We start from the raw sequence: 18,085 nt of genomic DNA on the forward strand, positions 1-18,085 counted from the left end.
CCAACATCATCCCCATTCCACAGCTGGAACAAAGGGATGTTTGGTTGGAAGGTTCTCACTACTTCTGTCCATTTTGGTTGTGCTCTGGCCATTAGAAAACAGGACACAACCCTGCACTAATGAACCAAAGATGACCTACATGATTTTCTTCAGGTCTTGTCACCTCCACTTCCTGCACTGTCATTAATGAGCTCTGGCAACACCTCAGAAAGGAAAGCTTGGAAGAGACATCACCCTCATCTTCTGCCCTCTAAGCACAGCCTTACAGAGCTCACCTGAGCAGAGAGTTTTTAAACATTTTACAAGCAAAATGTACGTGATGTTATTGGCCATAATGCTAAAACTGCTGGAGGGGGCTACAAACTGATACCACTTCAGGCATATCACCTAGGGACTTTTGGAAATAATCACCATTAAAAGAAACCCATTATAATTTTATTTTCTAACAACTTTCTCAGTCAAAAGGATGCCATTGACCCAAACTTTCATTCCTGTATTTACCTTGGTTTTTCTGGAGAGAGATGCTTTCTGCTGTACTCTCATAGAACCTGCAGCAATCTGCAAGCAGCTCACCCAAACAGCTGAGGAAAAGGGAGTTTAAATGACTCGGGAGTCACACACAGGAGCCCCCAAACAGGAATGTTGGCTGGCTCTGCAGGGCCAGAGCTGCCCAACAGCCACACGGCTTCGTGGTGGCCATGGAAGGGCCAAGCAGATCTCAGCACATGGGATCCAGCTGCACTGCCAATGGATTCCTGACTGCTGAACATACAATACATATTTACAGAGTCTCCTCCGTGACAGGAATTTCAAAGCCTCATGCAGAAAGTAACTCAAAGGACGTAATTAAATCAGTTAAATGGCTCGGGCAAAGAGATGCAGCTACAGACAGATTTCAACTCTCGGCACAATCACAGGCCACAGGAAACGATTAGGAGAGCAAGAACTGTAAAAGCTCCAGGACCAACCACTTGCTTTTCTTTACTTAATAAACTATAATCCACGCTTAACACTAACACAGACCAGGTGAGCCTCTGAGCACAGTGCCCCGGGATGAAGGTGAGTGTTTGGGATAAGCAGGCACCGTGCCAGCATCACCAGCGGTGACATTACCAGGTGACAAGTAAAGCCAGTGTCAAGAGCAGAAATCAAAGACCAGCCAGTTGATTTTCATCTGTTAATGTGATGTGCAGTGAACAGTGAGCTCCTGCTGCCTTTTTGGAAGTGGGAGCTTGGGGCGGAGCGTTGCTGGAGCAGGAGGGGCTGCTCCAGCTGCTGGCAGAAGCAAAGAAGCCTGTGTACAGTGGGAGATCTGGGAGCCAAGAAATGGCCTCGTGTGCTGGAGGAGCTGTGTGAATCCAACCATTAACAGAGCTCGTGGTCAGTTTTACTGAACAACTAGGACAAAGCAGGAGCAGTCTGTGCAGGGCTCAGGGCTTGGGGAGCTACCCTGGGGACTGCTCCCACTGCCCAGCAGCTCCAGGCATGGTCCAGCCCCTCTGGACAAGGTCCAGTGACAAGAGGAGAAAGAGAGAAGCTGTCACAGAGAGGGGGCACACAGAGAGCAGGACAGCCCCAAGAATCCCACAGCAGCACCTGGGCAGAGCTCAGAGACATCTCCACCACCCAGCAGCACAGAGGGAAGCAGCAACCTCAGTGTACAGACAGGGCCACCATCCTGCAGTGCCTCTGAGGATGGGCTGGGGGTGGTCACCAGTGGGAATGAGGAACACCAGAAGCTTTTGCTGCCCAACCAGTCCTCAGTCTCCTGGGGGAACACCCTGGGCAAAGGGGAAGGTCTTATTTTCCATGGGCTTCCCTGCAGAGCAGGGACTGCACAGCTGCCATGAACGCTGCCTTTCTTCCTCCCTCTGGATCAAAAAGAAGTAAAACTTAAAACCCACCAACCCTGCTGGGCACAGGGTTGCCACTGACAGCAGAGAGGAATCAGCAAAGTGCACTCCAAACCTCCCAGGGAGCCACATGTGGATGAGGGTTTCCCCAGATCATGGGCAAATTTGCACCATCACAAGGCCCAGGGCTTACCTGAATATGAATGGTATCAGTTCACATCTTCATGCCCCCAGGAAAAAGGACTTAGTAAAAAAAACAACAAACCTGGTATGAAATATAGAGTAGCCACCATTAACATCATATTTATTGTTATTTAGTTGCTCAGTAAAACATATACAGATATGTACAATATGCAGGAATACAGAAGACTGCACTTTACATATTTAAAAAAAGAAAGAAAAGTAACACTCAATTTCATGAGCTATCGTCACAGTCTTCCAACCAAGCATTTAGGAAATGAATTTAACAAGAAAAAAAAAATAAAAATTAAAAAAAAATTACAGGATTGCCTAACACACAGCAGAGTCAAGTTTTCATATTTTACATGTGCAATAACATTTTTCAGAAGAGTTTGCTAATGCAGTACGGATTACCAGTGTTTTGAGGTTTTTTTTTCTTTTCCATGAACCAATTTTAGTACAAAGAAATAACATCCTTTTGCTTAAGGCTGTTTTAAAGCTGTAATATTCTTGGGTAGTGAATAGTGATAAAGTTGTAACTGCCGGAAATCAGAACCTGCAGTTTCATCAGTCAGAACCTATGAGCGGATGGACTCAAAGCAACAATTTTAATAGAGAATTTCTAAGACAAAATTAGACTATTTCCTCCATTAGCCTTAAGCATTAAAGAAGAAACAATTCTATAAAAATGGGTTATGCTCTTACACACCATCCCTTGAACAGCTGTGAATCCAGTAGCTGACAAAACCTTACACTGCAGCTTAACAAAAATAAATCAAATGTACCAGTTTGGATTCTATGGCCCACCCACCCCAGTGCCCATCCCACTGCTGTGCTCACCTCATCCCTTCCACCTCCCAAAACTGGAACTTTTTGCCTTACTGGTGGTGCCTGGAAGTCCAGTCCTGATCCCAAGTTCCCAAGGGCCAGCCAGCCCCAGAGTGACCATGGAGACCACAGGACGTGCACAACTCCCCAGATGATCCAGGTGACAGAATCCTGTGCTCATCTCCTTCCACCCTCAGACACTGTGAAAACCTTAACTAAGTAACAAGCCCAAAGCCCCTTGCTGATGCTCTAACAGCAGAGAACAAGTAACCCCAAGAGAACGTGATCTGGAGAAAATTTGCAAGAGTATTTATGTAATAAAATGAGGCCTATTCTGTCCTTTTTTGGCTAAGAGGTATTTGATCACTCCTCCCAAGTGAAATGCAAGGGAAATTTTGCTCAGTTTGCTACGACACTGTAACTTGCAGACTAAGCACAGGGTTTCTTTTAGGAAACACAGAGGGAGCCAGGGCACAGGGCCAGGAGATGGGGGATGTCCTGGCTCCCCCGACCCAGCCCCGAGGCTGCGTGGGAGCCTCCGGCGCCGGGCCGGCCAGGGAGAATCCCCACGGCAAAAGGCAAAGCCACATTTTAGCTGCTGCTCACAATCCAAAGCAGATTGTGCATCGTACCACCGGTCTTTGGCTTCTTGTACGACTGTCCCCCATCTGGAAGCCATGCAGGATACGCAGGCAGGAGGTTTCTCCCAGGCATTTGGGGAACACGTATCTGATAAAATTCTCCCCCTGTTGACCCAACTCAGCCCCTGAAGGAAGTGAGTCCCGGGCACAGGGCTCTGCAGCAAGCAGAGGTCAGACCTCAGTGCAGCTCAGCCCTGCCACTGTTCCCCCAGTCTCCCATTGCTGTCTGTGCCTCAGTTTCCCTCTCTACAAGAGTGCAACTTACCTCTTCCACAACTGGCTTTTACCTACAGCTCCCAAACATGTTCCAGTTGGAGTATTATTATTCAGAAAATGACTTAACTTCCATTCTTACTGTGTCAGGCTATGCTGACACTTCACACATGTTAAAAAAACTCCCAGTGCACTCAGTGTAAAATTAATGGAGAAAATGGGTACAATGAAATTACTGCAGGTACCACCAGCTCTGTGACAAAGCTTGAACCTTCTGTATATGCTGTCAGTACCACATCCCCAGGTGATGAGCAGGACACGACGCCTGTCCTAGTCAGAATGCAGAGTTTCTGTTCTGATCTTTGGCAAAAAGCAACAAAACCCTAAAAGAGCAGGTTTGGTTGGTCCTGGCTAACAGCTGCCTCAAGCAGAGCTCGTTCAATCAAGATCAGCCAGGAGGTTCAGCAAGAGGATCGTGTGTGACCGTATGATTCAGTTAAAACTCCAGCCAGTGAGCCCAGCACCCAGCCAGCCACTGCCTTAACTCCTCACTCCCTGGCAGTCCCAACCCTGCACTGCATCCACTGCCTGCAGCAGAGCCAGAGGTGGCCAAGTGCCACAACACCCACAGCTCCATGCTGCACTGCTCAGCACCTGGAGACACAGCCCCTGGCCTCAGGACACCCCGGCCTCCTCATCTCACGGGATTCCACTGATTTTAAAGGAATTGATTATGCTCTGCATTTCCATAAGCAAGTGAAAAAGCAAGTTCCAAGCGGATGAGAACAATACTCCAGGAGAGGAGTGCAAGAGGCTGCGAATGAGCCAGCAGAACTGGGTGGTGAGACCAAGCCACCACAACTCCACTCAAACGGGGATTTCTCTTTAAAAGTGTCTGAACTCCGTGTCCCCTGACAGGTTCCTTCCTGTGGCACAGGGTGTGCATCCCTGACCTCAGGAAGCCTGAAAAACCTGTTCTCTTCAGTGCAGCAGGAAAAACTAAAAACAAAGCACAAGGCAAGGGACTGCACTCTGAGCAGGAATGCCACCAGACCATGAACTTGGCCAAAATTTTCAGCTGTAAGTGATGGAATGCAGTACTGTACCGGTGTCACCCCAGGGTGCCCTGCTGCAGAGTGAGCCCCCCACAGCAGCACAAATGCTCTGGCATGTACAGAACACCCGTGCTCTGCTGACAGGATTTAAAATCAAATATATACTTAGGTAAGCCAGGACTTGATGAATCACAGGCAGAGGCACCTTCCAGAAAGGGGCTGACAGTGACTACGAGGAGATACTTTACTGGGGACAGTGACATTTTATTGTAGGTGCAGGAGGAGCTCTGCACTCCTGGTTGCACACCCTGACAGAGGTACAAACCATCCCAGCTTTTTGATCCAAACCAAGTGGGTGTGCGGCAGCTCCACAGCCAGTTGCTCCAGGATGGGCAAAAATCCTCATCCTCGTGGAAGCTCCAGCTTTAATACAAAGTAAAATAATATTGAAAACCAAGATTAAAAACTATCCAAATTTATCCAAAGTCAATTCATTGACCAGACCCATAAATCAATCCATGCATGGTTAATAAGAGCACATTCAAATCACATTTCCAAACACTGCGAGTCTCTCTGAAGCCACATACGACTGAGAGTGAGGATTCCAGACCACCCTTGGCTTTTTAGGCAGAATTTCCTCTCCGTTGGTGTCTACTGAGAATATTACGTCAAAGTAATTAAAGACCCAGCACAATCATCAAAGATAAAATATAAAGCAGTCTTCAACTCTGTCCCTTCAGCAGGAACACATTTGTGAAATCATGAATAAATAACCCTAGAGAGGCCAACCTTTATTTCACAACCAAAACCAAACCCTCCAGTGCTTTTCCTGAGCTCCAGGAGCTGTGGGAGGTGAGCTGCAGGCGCAGGGCAGGACAGGGCCACTCCTGGGCACAGGGACACACAAATAATGGACATTGTTACATAAAACCACTGGAAAATCAGCCCATCGTGTCAGTTGTGGGTTTATCTGGTTTGCTTCCAACTTTCATCTCAAATGAGCATTATCTAGCCCAAGCAGGAAAGTATGGCTTTCCTTTTATTGTGTGCATCCAGCAACGCTGTTCTTCAGTGCATGGCAGAAACAGGGCCTTGAACGAGTTTGGGGGATTCTGACACCAGGTTTCCCTGCCCTGGCAGATTGAGAAATGCTGCCCCTGGACACAGCCCCCTGCATCTGCACTGGGACCTGTTGTGGTAGGGGCTGGGGCACCCCTGGCAAGTGCAGGGGACACTGGACCTGCTGCCCATCAACAGCATCTTTCTGCAGTTTAAAATGGGCAGAAAATGGGCAGGGTGCAGGGGATTTTTTTCTCCAGTATCAATAAAGTGGGAACTGCAGGAGCACCACCAGGCCCAGGCAAGCAAGATGGACTCTGGGCCTTTGGAGGAGGAGATTATGACTATTAAACTTATTTAGAAAAACCTCTCCATACCTTCCCTGCTGAACCTGAACCAGCCCATTCATGACAGAGCTCCATCCCAGGGCTACGCCCAGGAACAGAGAGGAAGGAGCATCCTGGCCTCACCAGGAGGCACAGAGCAAAAAGAGGCTGAACCTTTTCAATAGCAGAGCCTCATTCTCTCAGGAAAGGGCAGGTCCATGCCTGAACATTCAACAGAGCATCAACTGCTTGGTTTGTATGAGACTGGCAAAGGCTGGGTGTCACTATGACATGATTTAATGCTGACCATTTTGCTTTCACTGGTGTTTATTCCTGAACTGCTGCTCCTCAGGATCACCATCCTAATTAGCACTGAACAAAGCAAAACAAAACAAAAAAAAAAAAAAGAAAAAAAAAAAAAGAAAAAAAAAAGAAAAACAAAGCAAATGAGGAAGAAAAGGAGGAGGAGGAAGAGGAGAATCTTTGTCTTATTATGACATACGTGACTTGGACACACACTGAGATGAAAAAGGAAAAGGCCTCATCTATAAATGTATGCCAAGGTTACAGAATAATGGGAAAAAGTGGTCTAGCAGGAAAATCTTAAGCAAAAGTGTGCTAACTGCAGAAGGGTTAACACTGGTAACATACTGTGGCAGAAGATTAAAAAAAAGTTGAGGTTTACTTTAAATTAACCCTTTCCAGTCCATATGCCACTAAGCAGGTACCAACCTAGAAAAATAGTCCACCTAGCAGTAGCGGCCCTTTGAAATTAAAAAAAAAAAAAAAAAAGAAAAAAAAATAATTTCTTCTGTTCAAGTCAGGGCAGCCACAAAAGTCCCGAATCTGTTGGAGATGTCCGAGTGCAGGGACCTCCACGTCGGCACCGCAGTCCGGCCCTTCGCCTCGCCCACGTCGTCCGTGCAGTGGACCGAGAGGCACTGCAGGTGGGTGCCCGTCTGCGCCGCCGCCGCCGAGGTCTTGCTCGGGGGAAGGTCGTGGGCTGGAAAGGGTTCACAGAGAGAGGTTAGGAGACCCATGACATGCAACCCCATCAACTCACAGCCTGCCAGTGTTGCTACCCCCTCTCCCCACCTGCCGTGCCCCTCTCCTACATCTCAAACTCGGAGGATACCGTGTCACCACCACCGAGTCACCACCACAGGTATGGATCCTCCTCCCCACCCCAAAGTGAGATCCTGTGGCTGGCTGTTCACCAGGCAAGAAGAACACCACCTGAGAGAAAGCAGTGATATGTGTGAACACTGGGAATGGACCTGGGACTGATGAGTGTGTCCTAGACTGCAGCACCACCGGGAACTTTCCTTCCCTGCACAGCCTCTGCTGCTGGAAACAGATGCTGAAACACCTCCAAGCAAGAAGCCAGCCCCAAACCCTCCATGCCCTCATGGTCAGTCCCAGCATCAGTCTCCCTCCTCCCCTCTTTTAATGCAGCATCATGATAATATTTCCCTTAAAATTTCTTTCATTTTAGAACTTTGTATGATCTCTAGCTATCATTAGTTTCTGTCAACCACAGAAATTTAAGACTCTAACTGAAACATCCTAAACAATGTCCCTAGGCTTTTTTCCTCTGGATTTTACTTTTAATGCAAAGAGTAACTAAAATGTGTGGAATATGACAAAGATACCAAAAAGCAGCTGTGAATGTTTAACATCTCAGGACCTTTCCTCCCATCACCTTTCTCCTCCTGTTCCACAAAGCCAAGCAGTGTAGGGGTACCACACTTCATGGGGAAACTCACATTACTTTCCTGCTATACCAGATACAAATCCAGAACTGAACAGCTTGTTACACAATCACAGTGATACTAAAAAAATAATGCTAAACTAGCACGGAAGTCCTTGGTTTAAGCTGGAAACTGCTTTTAATACTTGATTATCACATGATGTCAGAGATACTCATAACTAAAACATGTAACACCACCACACTAGCAGGAACCTGGGGACATGATGCCATAAACACTGGGAGAAGGAACCAGGCTCCAGAGCAGCGCTGCTGCCTGCTCAGCCCTGCTCTGTGCAAAATCCACACAGAGCTCTGCTGCACACCTCATCCAGGCCCCCCTTGCTTTTCTCCAGACACTCCTCCTGCTCCAGTCAAGGATCCAGCAGCAGCAGGGCAAAGGTGCTCACACTATCTACACTCAAATGGATTCCAGCTCTGTGCAGGTAGTGTCGGGTGTTTTTAGTCAGTTTTGATAAATAGGAAGCACTGAAGGGCTGAGCAGAAGCATAGAGCAGAGGCTGCTGTGTGATACCCGAAGTTCCAGCAGGCAAAGAGGTGCTGGCACAGATCCCCTCTCAGTACATGGAGCTTCTACTCTTCTTTCCTGTCACTCCTGAGCCCTATAGCTTTGGGAAAACCACAGAAAAAAAACCCCAGACTCCCTGAATAACCACTATCTGACCAGGTGTTCAATTTAACTTACTGTCCAGAATGCAAGTATACCTAAGACAATTTTTTATTTATAAAATATTCAAAACTCAGATGGGACTGTGCACAAAATTGTGAACAGGAAATGTTTTCCCTTACTTGTATTTGTTCACAAGACACACAGTACCCACTGTTTTTATTCTTAGGTCTCCCTGACTGCACAGGACATGCTGGGCTCGGCACAGGAAGAGCCAGCGCCTCGAGATTAGTCCTTGTGACAGCAGCTCTCTTCCTCTCCTGCAGAGAAAGAGGAAAGAGTCCCACAGCTGAACTGCTGCCACAAGGGGCCCAGGGGTCCCAGCAGTGTTTCTACAAGGGCTGCAGGAGACCCCCACAGCCGAGGACTCCAACAGCCAAGGCAGAGGTGGCACATTCCCATGCTGGGATCAGAGCCAGAGCTTCACTGCACCAGCTGTGCAGGCACCCCAACACCTGGAACAGAGCTGGTCCTCAGTAACGACTACATGAACTCATGTGCCACAAACATGTAAAGAATAAAAAATTAGGCTTATTTGCTTGTAAATCAGCAAATTATTTCTAAGCCATTTGCTGTTGATAAAATTCATAAGCAGAGTACTGATAAAGAAATCAAAGCAAAATCTGTCCCACATAGATAAACAAGATTCCTTGGCTTGAGAGGAAAACCCAAGCAAAAGAGGCGAGCAAGAACTGAACCTCAGTTTGCAAAGCCAGTACTGACTGCCACTGTCCACAAGAGCCTTGCTCACCATGGGACACCACTGTGGGAGCTCCAGCTCTCCTGTCTGTTGTTAACGAGCACAGAAAATGACGTATTCAAATCCAAAACAAAGGGAGTTCACAGCAAAGCTTGCACTGGCACAAGAATTCTCAAAGCCAATCTGGATGGAAATTTTCAGTGCAATTTACTTTTTTCCAGTATTTCTGTCTTGACAAAGGTATGATGCTTTCCAGGAAAAAACCTTTGTAGAAAAAAAATTAAAGTTGTGCTGATCCACCTGATGAGAATTACATTCTTAAGCATGAGATACTGCCTGATGCTTGTCCAGAATAGTAACACTCTCCCAGCAGACCTGTTTCACCAGCCATCCATCCTCTCTGCCTCCTCCCTCACAGCCACAGTGTCCACGGTCCAGAGCAGTTCTGGTAGCTGAGATGGATGTGACTCGGCACATTAAAATTAGTCAGGTAACACAAGATGGTGTCACCACATCATTGCCTCGCAGCTGCCAAGTTCCAGATAAATTATTGTCAGTCACGAAGTACCTCACTGAAAGCATGGAATTTTCTAACAAATTATCTTTGAACTGCACAACTGCCTCTGTTTGCAACTACTGCAAAAAATCTGTGTTATTAAAAAAAGCAGTACACTTCTAATAAGGGCCATCCTCCACACCCAAGATCTTGGGACGGTCTGGGTGGAGACTTCCCCTCCAAACCAAAGGACATGACACAGAACTCGGGACTGACAAAAGCACAACCACCCTGCACAAAGGACAGCGCGTGTCACTTGGAAACAGCAAATGCTGAAGCAGAGGTAAGAAATCAAACATCACATATAAGCTCATGTCATGTTCACATGAAAGGCATGAAACTCAAAGCAGTAAAGTGAGCAAAAACCAAAAGAAGTCTGGAAAATACTCCCCCATGATGATGTTTTTCCCCACCGCTGTTGGTGATGCTGTGGTAGTCTCAAGAGCCAGCTGGCTTTTAGGTAAGAGCTTCTGACCAAGCTTTATCCAGCCAAACACATTTCAGCCATTCAGCCCAGACAAACAGTGAGAAGAGAGCGCCCGGCCAGGCTCCCCAGCCTCCCTCCAGGCCCGACCCTCTGCTCTGACCTTGCACATTTAGGAAGCTGCTCTTTCGTTCTGCTCTACTTTGCAAAGGCACACAGCCTTCAAAAATAAAAGGTTGCTGTTTGTTTGTTTGTTTGTTTACACAGCATTAATGGCAGCATGGTGACTAACCCAGGAGCCTGGCCAGCAGCATTGGAGCCTGCAGCTGGGACACAGGAAGAGAACCAGGAGTTCTGCAACACAAAAAAATTCAATATACACACTACAGACTGCTTTTCCATATCAGCTCAGGAAAAACACATTTCTCTAGTGAGGTTAGACCCTGGCATTCACCTTACTCTGCAGACCTTCAGTCTCTCCAGCTCCTCCCTTTCTCAGGAGACCCTGAGCAGTTAAGCTGCTCCGTATGAAGCCTCTTTTGTCGTGTACCATCCTCTTATGCATTATGAAAAAACAAACGTGTTCTCTTTACTGTGACAACCCCACCGAGCACTGTGCAAACCCAGGGGTGTCCCAGTTTTTAAAAACGAGTTCACCTGCATGGCTACCACACATTGTGTGCATCTTCTCGTCAGAGAGGAGGCTAATTGAGGGAGGGCTGGTGTAGCCAAGGCAACTGCAGATGCTACGCTGAGACACCAGGAGCTGATGCTGCTCTTCAGGTGCTGCTTATGCCATCCTTCTCATTTTTGCCAAAATCACCACCAACAAAAGGACGGAAAGCAGTGAGACACAGGAATGAGAGCACAGACACAGTCTGGTAGGGGTCTGGTTAGGAGTGGGTTCCACTCCACATTTCAGCGTTCCTGGGAGATTGAAGTGACAAACAGGAGGTGAAGATCCCTAGAATGGCTCCTTGCCCCAGGGCTCATCCCTTACACTTCTTCACCGCTCTGACACAGCCTCAGCCGCCCGCGCTGCCCAGGGTCCGGCTGCCCGGCACAGCACGGCCCCGCCGCCGCCCTCGATGGCCAGCCAAGCGTGAAGGCCCTGGATTGCTACTGATCTTGTTAAGGCTGAATCTGAGGATTTGGCCAATAACACTATATTCCCTGATCAGAGATCTGTTTCCCCTCTACCATCTGATAACCACTCTTAAAGGACGCGTTAATGGGCTTCGGTTCACTCTGTGCCCGTTAAGCAGAGGCCAAGCTACCATAAGAGGGAATAGATTTGAGTAATGATCCCTTATGAGGCAGCAAACCTACATATAGTGTTTAAAATTATTCCCTTAGGACAAGATGTTTTTCACCAAATCTCCCACATGACAGTTTGACATATTGGTTCAGGCACATAGCTCTGCATTTGTACACAGCACAGAAGCATCTCTTTTCAGTTTTTGAGAAAAATAAGGTCTGAAAACATTTCATGTTTCCCTGGACACTGGACCTAGTCTCCATAGATTAATTTATTCCTGAAATTGTATTTTTAAACACTCCCAAAATTTTATTTTTAAACACAACTAGTTCATTTGTGTTGATAAACAAATGAGCAATCTCCTTCCTCACCTCTGCAGCACTGACAAAGTCCTTGGCAAAAGCATTTTCTTGACCCAGGAATACAAGAAGGCAATGGCTTGCATTTGTTCGTAGACACAAACATGGCACCTGTCACCTGCTTACACCATAAACCTGCACCACTCTCAGGTGCCTTCACCCCTGACAACCTGTGCCTGCTTTGGGCTGGATGTGTCTGCTGTTTCCAACACTTGGAGGGCACAGACTGCCTGTGGGCCCAGACTGGCAGCAGCCAGCTCTGCTAGCACCAGAGGAAAAGCCCCAACTACCCATTACTAGAACATTCCTCTTAATTTTATTTTACTTCTTCATTTATTCTGTGTAATCCATGCCAGTAAAACACTTAAAGGTGCTGCTGTCCCCTGCTGCTCTCTGCTCTGTATGCACAGACTCGGTGTTGGTGGTTAAGGTGAACAGCTGATGCCAAGGACTCGTCACAAGGAGCTCAGTGGAAATGGGGACAGGTGACTCCTCACACTGCCGACCAGAAGCACTCTGCAGAGCCACCCCACCTCCACGGTATTGGCCACATTTCACTCCATGACATTTCAAGAAGCCATTTGGCTTGGTCAGCCCCTCAATTTATTGTCAAGGCCCAGCCAGCTGAGTGCTCTCTGAGAGCCTTTCTCAGAAAGGAGGGAAGACTCTTCATCAAACACGCGTGCACGGTGCTGAGCACCGTCCCACAGCACTCGTATATCGCGCAAACCAGGATTAAAGCTCCGACTTTGCTGCAATACAGACAAGACCCAGCCCAAGGCATGGCACACCCAGGCTAACACACATTCTGTTCACCCTTAATGCTGCTTGCTGCCCACCCCTTCATCAGCCCATCAGCTCTGGCAGCATCCTCTGGTCCTCACAGGCCCTTCCTCCACAGACAGCTTGATTAATTGGAGGTGCCTGAGGCTCTAAAGAGAGCGTGTATCAGCCCATGCTGCAGAGATGTTTATTTTGTTTTCAGTGGTCTCCAAGCTGGCATGGGGCTCCATCAGAGCACGCTGCTTGCACAGAATTCAGATAGCAGGAGACACATAGTGCTTGCTGCAAATACATATTTTTCTTTTTTCTCCCTTGACCTCTTTTCCTGCTCCTGTTTTCACCAGGAGCAATGGAAGGATGTGCACGCCACGACAGGGAGGCTGCCCAAACCCACGGCAGCGTTAAGAGTTTGCTGTCAAGCTGTAGGGTTACAGTCAGACTGTGAGCCACATGCTTGCAGAACAAAACAGAATAAACTGGTGAAAAAAAACATGAAGTAGGAAAAATGCTAACCCTATCAATGGAAAAGGTGGCACTCATCTTACATGTAGCATGACCTTGAAGACACAGGATGAAGGATGTGTGGATGAGGACAATGACATTGCTGTTCTAAATTCCACATTCTCTCCACTGTGCCAGGAGGAGACAAGAGATGGGGAACACATTGCTCCCCACCTTGCTGACACTGCCCAGCAGGAGAGCAACATGCCACTGTGGGTTCACAGGCAAGTGTGAAACTGCCTACACCTATTTATTTCTCTGGAGGCTACTGTTAAATCCCTGTTTTCCAGCTCTGTGACTCTCCAAGAAGAAAGGAAAGCTCTGTATCCCTGGAGAAGCCAGAAGGTCTGGGCCCTGGGACAGCACCAGCTCCTGTACCTTGCTAGATGGCCACAGGGACAACGGACTGTTTCTAACTCATATCCTTCCTCTCTTTTGGCTACCTTCAGTTCCTCTTTTCAGTTTAACACACTGACTCTCAGGCTGGCTTCCCTGCAAAACACAAACCACAGAAGGGGGTCCTGCCTACCCCCCTGGTGAAGTGGCTGATGTTGGGGTTGGGTTCTCACAGAACAAAAGACCATTCTGGCAAACCAGGTCCCACCCCAGCTGCAGTGCTGCTGTCTGCCAGTCTGGTCTGCCTACCCCACACAGGTGAACCACTGCTTGTCTGTGACAGCCACGGAAAGCTGAGCTTCCAGCCAGAGCCCAACCCAACCACACGGCTCCAAAGCGCTGGTCAGCTCCTGGTGCCATCACTGTGCTCTCCTCAGCCCTGCATGGTGTGAGAACTGCCCCTGCACAAACAAGGAAAACTGGCATTAAAAATCAAACCAAGCCAACTGTTACTTGCCAACAACAGGCAAACAGTGTCTGGAAACTTCCAAGAGAAAATAAATGTTAAGCAACTGCAGCCCATTCCAGCACTGCCGACTCAACACGCACAATATCCATATGCTGCTGTCCAACACCAGTGAAGCCTCGGGGAGCTCCAAGTTATTCTCCAGGGTCTGTTGTTCTTCCCCCTCAAATAACCTGAGCACTTCTGCTCATCCCTGAAAGGAGCGAACTGCTAAGCCCAACCCACCAGCTCCATCACACTGACACTCAGACCTGGCATTGGGAAGAGGCTACATCCAGCCTCTCCCACATAACCCCTCCTTCCAAAGGGCTGTGGGCTGTCTCAGACATGTCCCTGCCTCTGAATCCAGCCCCCAGCGTGAGAAGACCACCTCCATGGCAGGAAAGAATATTGGCTGACTGATCCTGTGTTTTCCGTGCTGCTGGCATACATCACCTGCTTGCACTACCTAAATGCTCTGAGCCTATTTTCACCAAGAATGACAAATGACACATCCATGATGAGTAAGGAAATGCTGGGTTTTGCTTTCAAATTTATTTCATATGTACGCAAACTATCACATGACAGTTTTACACACAGCTCCTGCCTATGCAAAACCCATCTCTTGACTGCCAGAACGCACAAGAAAACAAAAGGTTTTCAATAAAATCCAAAGTGGAATTTTCTGATTGCACAAAAGTTACATGAAATTGTTCAGTAAGCCCTCACTTAAATAAAACCAGTTCTGGACACTGTCTAGTAGTATTTCAGGACAGGCCAAAACTGAAAAAAAAATGCTACTGAAATGTTGTGTATTAAATCACCACCTGGACATTTCACACAGAGCAGACCTCCAAAAATAAGATAAAATGCCTACTTCCACTAGCAAGGGAAGAGGTGTACCAATGGATTTGTAAAGGCAATGAATAGTTTGTGATTATACACAGAGCAAACAGAAAGGGAAACACATAAATTCCAGTGTTCCATCAAATTTGTGCAAGAGTTTTGACAAAATTGCGGGGGGGAAAAAAAATATTACAGTAATAAGTAGGATATTTAAGCAGATCATATATGGAAAACTATTTTCCTTAAGTGAAAACAGAATTAAAGATGAAGATTCCCTTCAAAGAACTTTTTTTGTAGTCATTTAGTTTCAGGATGCAAATTAATTGAGCACTTTTTAGCCAAGCAAAAAAAGGGAATTAGCTCTGAAATATCATCAGTCTTCTGTAAGGCTCAGACACACTTGGCCAAAGACCTTTAGGTGTTTTGTTGCCTTGGTCCCCAAGAGCTCCCCAAGGAGCTGTGTTCTCACATCCCAAAGCAAGATCTGCATCCAGCCTGGCCGCCAGGGCTGGGACAGGGATCTGCTTGCTCCCTCTGTCTCCTCCCTGGCTCTGCCCACAGCTCCCACAGGTGCCTCTGCCCCATCTATAACTCACAATTACGAGAGACCGTAACACAAAACTGCCACAGGCAAAGTCAATCTCTCCCAGGGGCCTCACACATCTGAGGCTCTTGCACACCAAGAAACGGTGATCATGTGCAGTAATGCTTGGGGTTAAACCACACAAGTTCAAGGATATTCCTGAAAACACAGTGGGAGTTTACCAAAGGCTAACATTTAGTGAGAAGAACCAGCATCAAGGCTCATTAGCTCTTTTATGCCATTTATTTATAGCCTACCTTGAAACACATCCCATTTCTCTTTAGGACACCTCCAGCTGAAGTTTGGTATCTCAGGGGTCAATGAGGAGACTTTGGGAAATAGTGTTCACGAAAACAAAAGGTGTTCAAGCAACTTTACCACTCACAGATCACGAGAAAAGGGAGACCAGAGACCCCAGGTCCAAGCTGGCACATGCAGAGACACAGTTCATAGATGGACAGAGCAGGGTGAACAGGGCACCTGGTCTAGTGGAAGGTGTCCCTGCCCGCAGCAGGGGTGTGGAACAAGGTGAGTTTTAAGGTCTAGGAAGCTATGGGGCACTCCTTAACCTGCTCTGTGCTCAGCAGCACCAACTGCTTGACACTTGACACTCAGAAACAGGGGGTTCCAAATTACTGCTTAAAAGTCCCTTGCAAGTAACTCACAGGCAAATTCTGTCAAATCTGCAAGAAATAACTATAAAGAGCAGAATTATCAGGAGGCCTGAGCTTCTTAAAGAAGGGTGAAAATCTCTTTCTGAAAAACATTTAAGTGCTGGCATAACAGACTGAGAGCTGATACTATCAACCCAGCATTTCCTGGGCAAATTCTCACTAGATCTCTTCTGCTGTAGAAAAATCCCAAATTCTGGTACACCCCAAATTTTGACTACAAAAAGAGACAGAAATGTTGTCATATAATGTATTTGGCATATTCAGAAAAATCCCCTAAAGCAGCAATAAGATGTGGTGATTGAGCTAGGGCCCAGAAGTCTGATGGAAGAACAGGGTTTGATTGAACAGCATGTTTAAAAATTAAATCTATCTGAAGGAAAAGAAAAAAAATCATCAGAAGAAATGCATGACCACATGAGGAGCAATGGCAGTGCGAAAAATTCAGCACTGAAGAAACCACACAAAGAAACCTACCATTCTTAGGTACAGCTATAAGTGCCACTATTAGGATAAGAAAAATATAAGCTCATCTTTTACTTCCAATTGTCACATCACTGTGGAGAGTCTTCATGAAATTCTCAGAATAGCAACGAATCAGGAGCAAACAGCTGTTCAAGCAGGAAAGTCACAGGTAGACAGACTTTCCTTGCTTCAACAAAAAATTAACTCTAAAGTTTCACAGGCCAGTATATCAATAAAATGGGCCTGTACAGCACAGGACAAACAGTCTCATCTTCCAGCCCAAAGCTGATATATAGGGCTGTGTTCTCCTTCCGGCCATATGCTCACGTGATTTATGACCCACAACAATTTCAATACTCCTGGAAAATGAAAGAACAGCAGATAATTAGTTCATCCCACTACACTGGGGATTGTGTGGGCTCTGCCCTGAAGCACATCCCCAGGGAGTAGGGGCCAGAAGCCCCAGCTACCCCTGTCAGGGGCAGGGGAGGGATACGGGGCTGAGCAGCACCCAAGCACTGGCACAAGGTGCACAGCACATCCCCAAGACTTCTCTGCATGGAGCAGCCCACAGGAACTCCAAGAGAGATGCAGAGGGACTTCTAACCAGGGCCTGGAGTGACAAGGCAGAATGTACTCCCTCTGAGAGAGGGCAGGATTAGATTGGATATTGGGATGAAATTATTTACTCAGAGTACTGAAGCACTGGAGCAGGTTGCCCAGAGTTGTGCCTGCCCTATCCCTGCAAGTGTTCAAGGCCAGGCTGGATGGAGCTGGGAGCAACCTATTGAAAGGTGTCCCTGCCCACAGCTGGAATGAAATGACCCTTCCAAACCAATTTTCTGATTCTCTTCTGTGATTGATTCCTATCCCATTTGTAACTATGGCTGTTTGTGACAACTGCTGTTAACGTGGTCTAGATCTGGTCAGCGCAGAAGGACAGACCATCCCACTAGCAGGGCATAAGGACCTTGTAAACTCCACCTGCAGCTGTCCCAGGCAGGGCACTGCCTGCAATGCAAACACTGTCAAACCAGGCAGGATTCAGCCCTGCAGCACCTGCTGCACTGCCACGACACAAATGCAAAGGCATCACCAAACAAACAAACAAAATCCTCCACCCCACCCTGAATTAGGCTTTTCCCTCGCAAAGGTGGGGTGAAGTGCAAGTTCAACAGCTTGAATCACACAGCCATAACTTCACCCAACCCCAGGCATTATGGCATCATCAGCTGGGGCTGATGCACTTGTGAACCACCACAGAGCACACTGCTGAGAGCCTGTGAGACACCAAGTCTACTGGCATAACATCAGAACTGGTTTTTCTGAAGCCATGGGTATCCAGACTGGTCTTCAGCTAACTTCTGAGTGACAAACCCAAGCCACATGTCTACTCAAAGGCACATCTCTGAACAGCAGCATCATGCCCTCCATGGATGAACATTTTGTCCACTGGGAAAAATGCCAAATAACTCAGGTATCCATACTGCAATGAATTCTGTTATCTG

At 47.3% G+C, this 18,085-nt stretch overlaps 1 protein-coding gene across 1 annotated transcript in view; it reads right to left on the reverse strand.

Moving 5' to 3' along the window:
* Nucleotides 1–2,129: 2,129 nt before the first annotated feature.
* MN1 (MN1 proto-oncogene, transcriptional regulator) overlaps nt 2,130–18,085 on the reverse strand; it is a 34,640-nt gene continuing 18,684 nt past the window's right edge. Inside the window, exon 2 of the mRNA XM_058851496.1 lies at nt 2,130–7,158. Coding sequence (XP_058707479.1) covers nt 6,971–7,158 — 188 coding nt within the window. The 3' untranslated portion in view covers nt 2,130–6,970. The remainder of the gene's footprint in view (nt 7,159–18,085) is intronic.

This window comes from Poecile atricapillus, chromosome 16 (genome assembly GCF_030490865.1).
Source record: "Poecile atricapillus isolate bPoeAtr1 chromosome 16, bPoeAtr1.hap1, whole genome shotgun sequence".
Taxonomy (NCBI): domain Eukaryota; kingdom Metazoa; phylum Chordata; class Aves; order Passeriformes; family Paridae; genus Poecile; species Poecile atricapillus.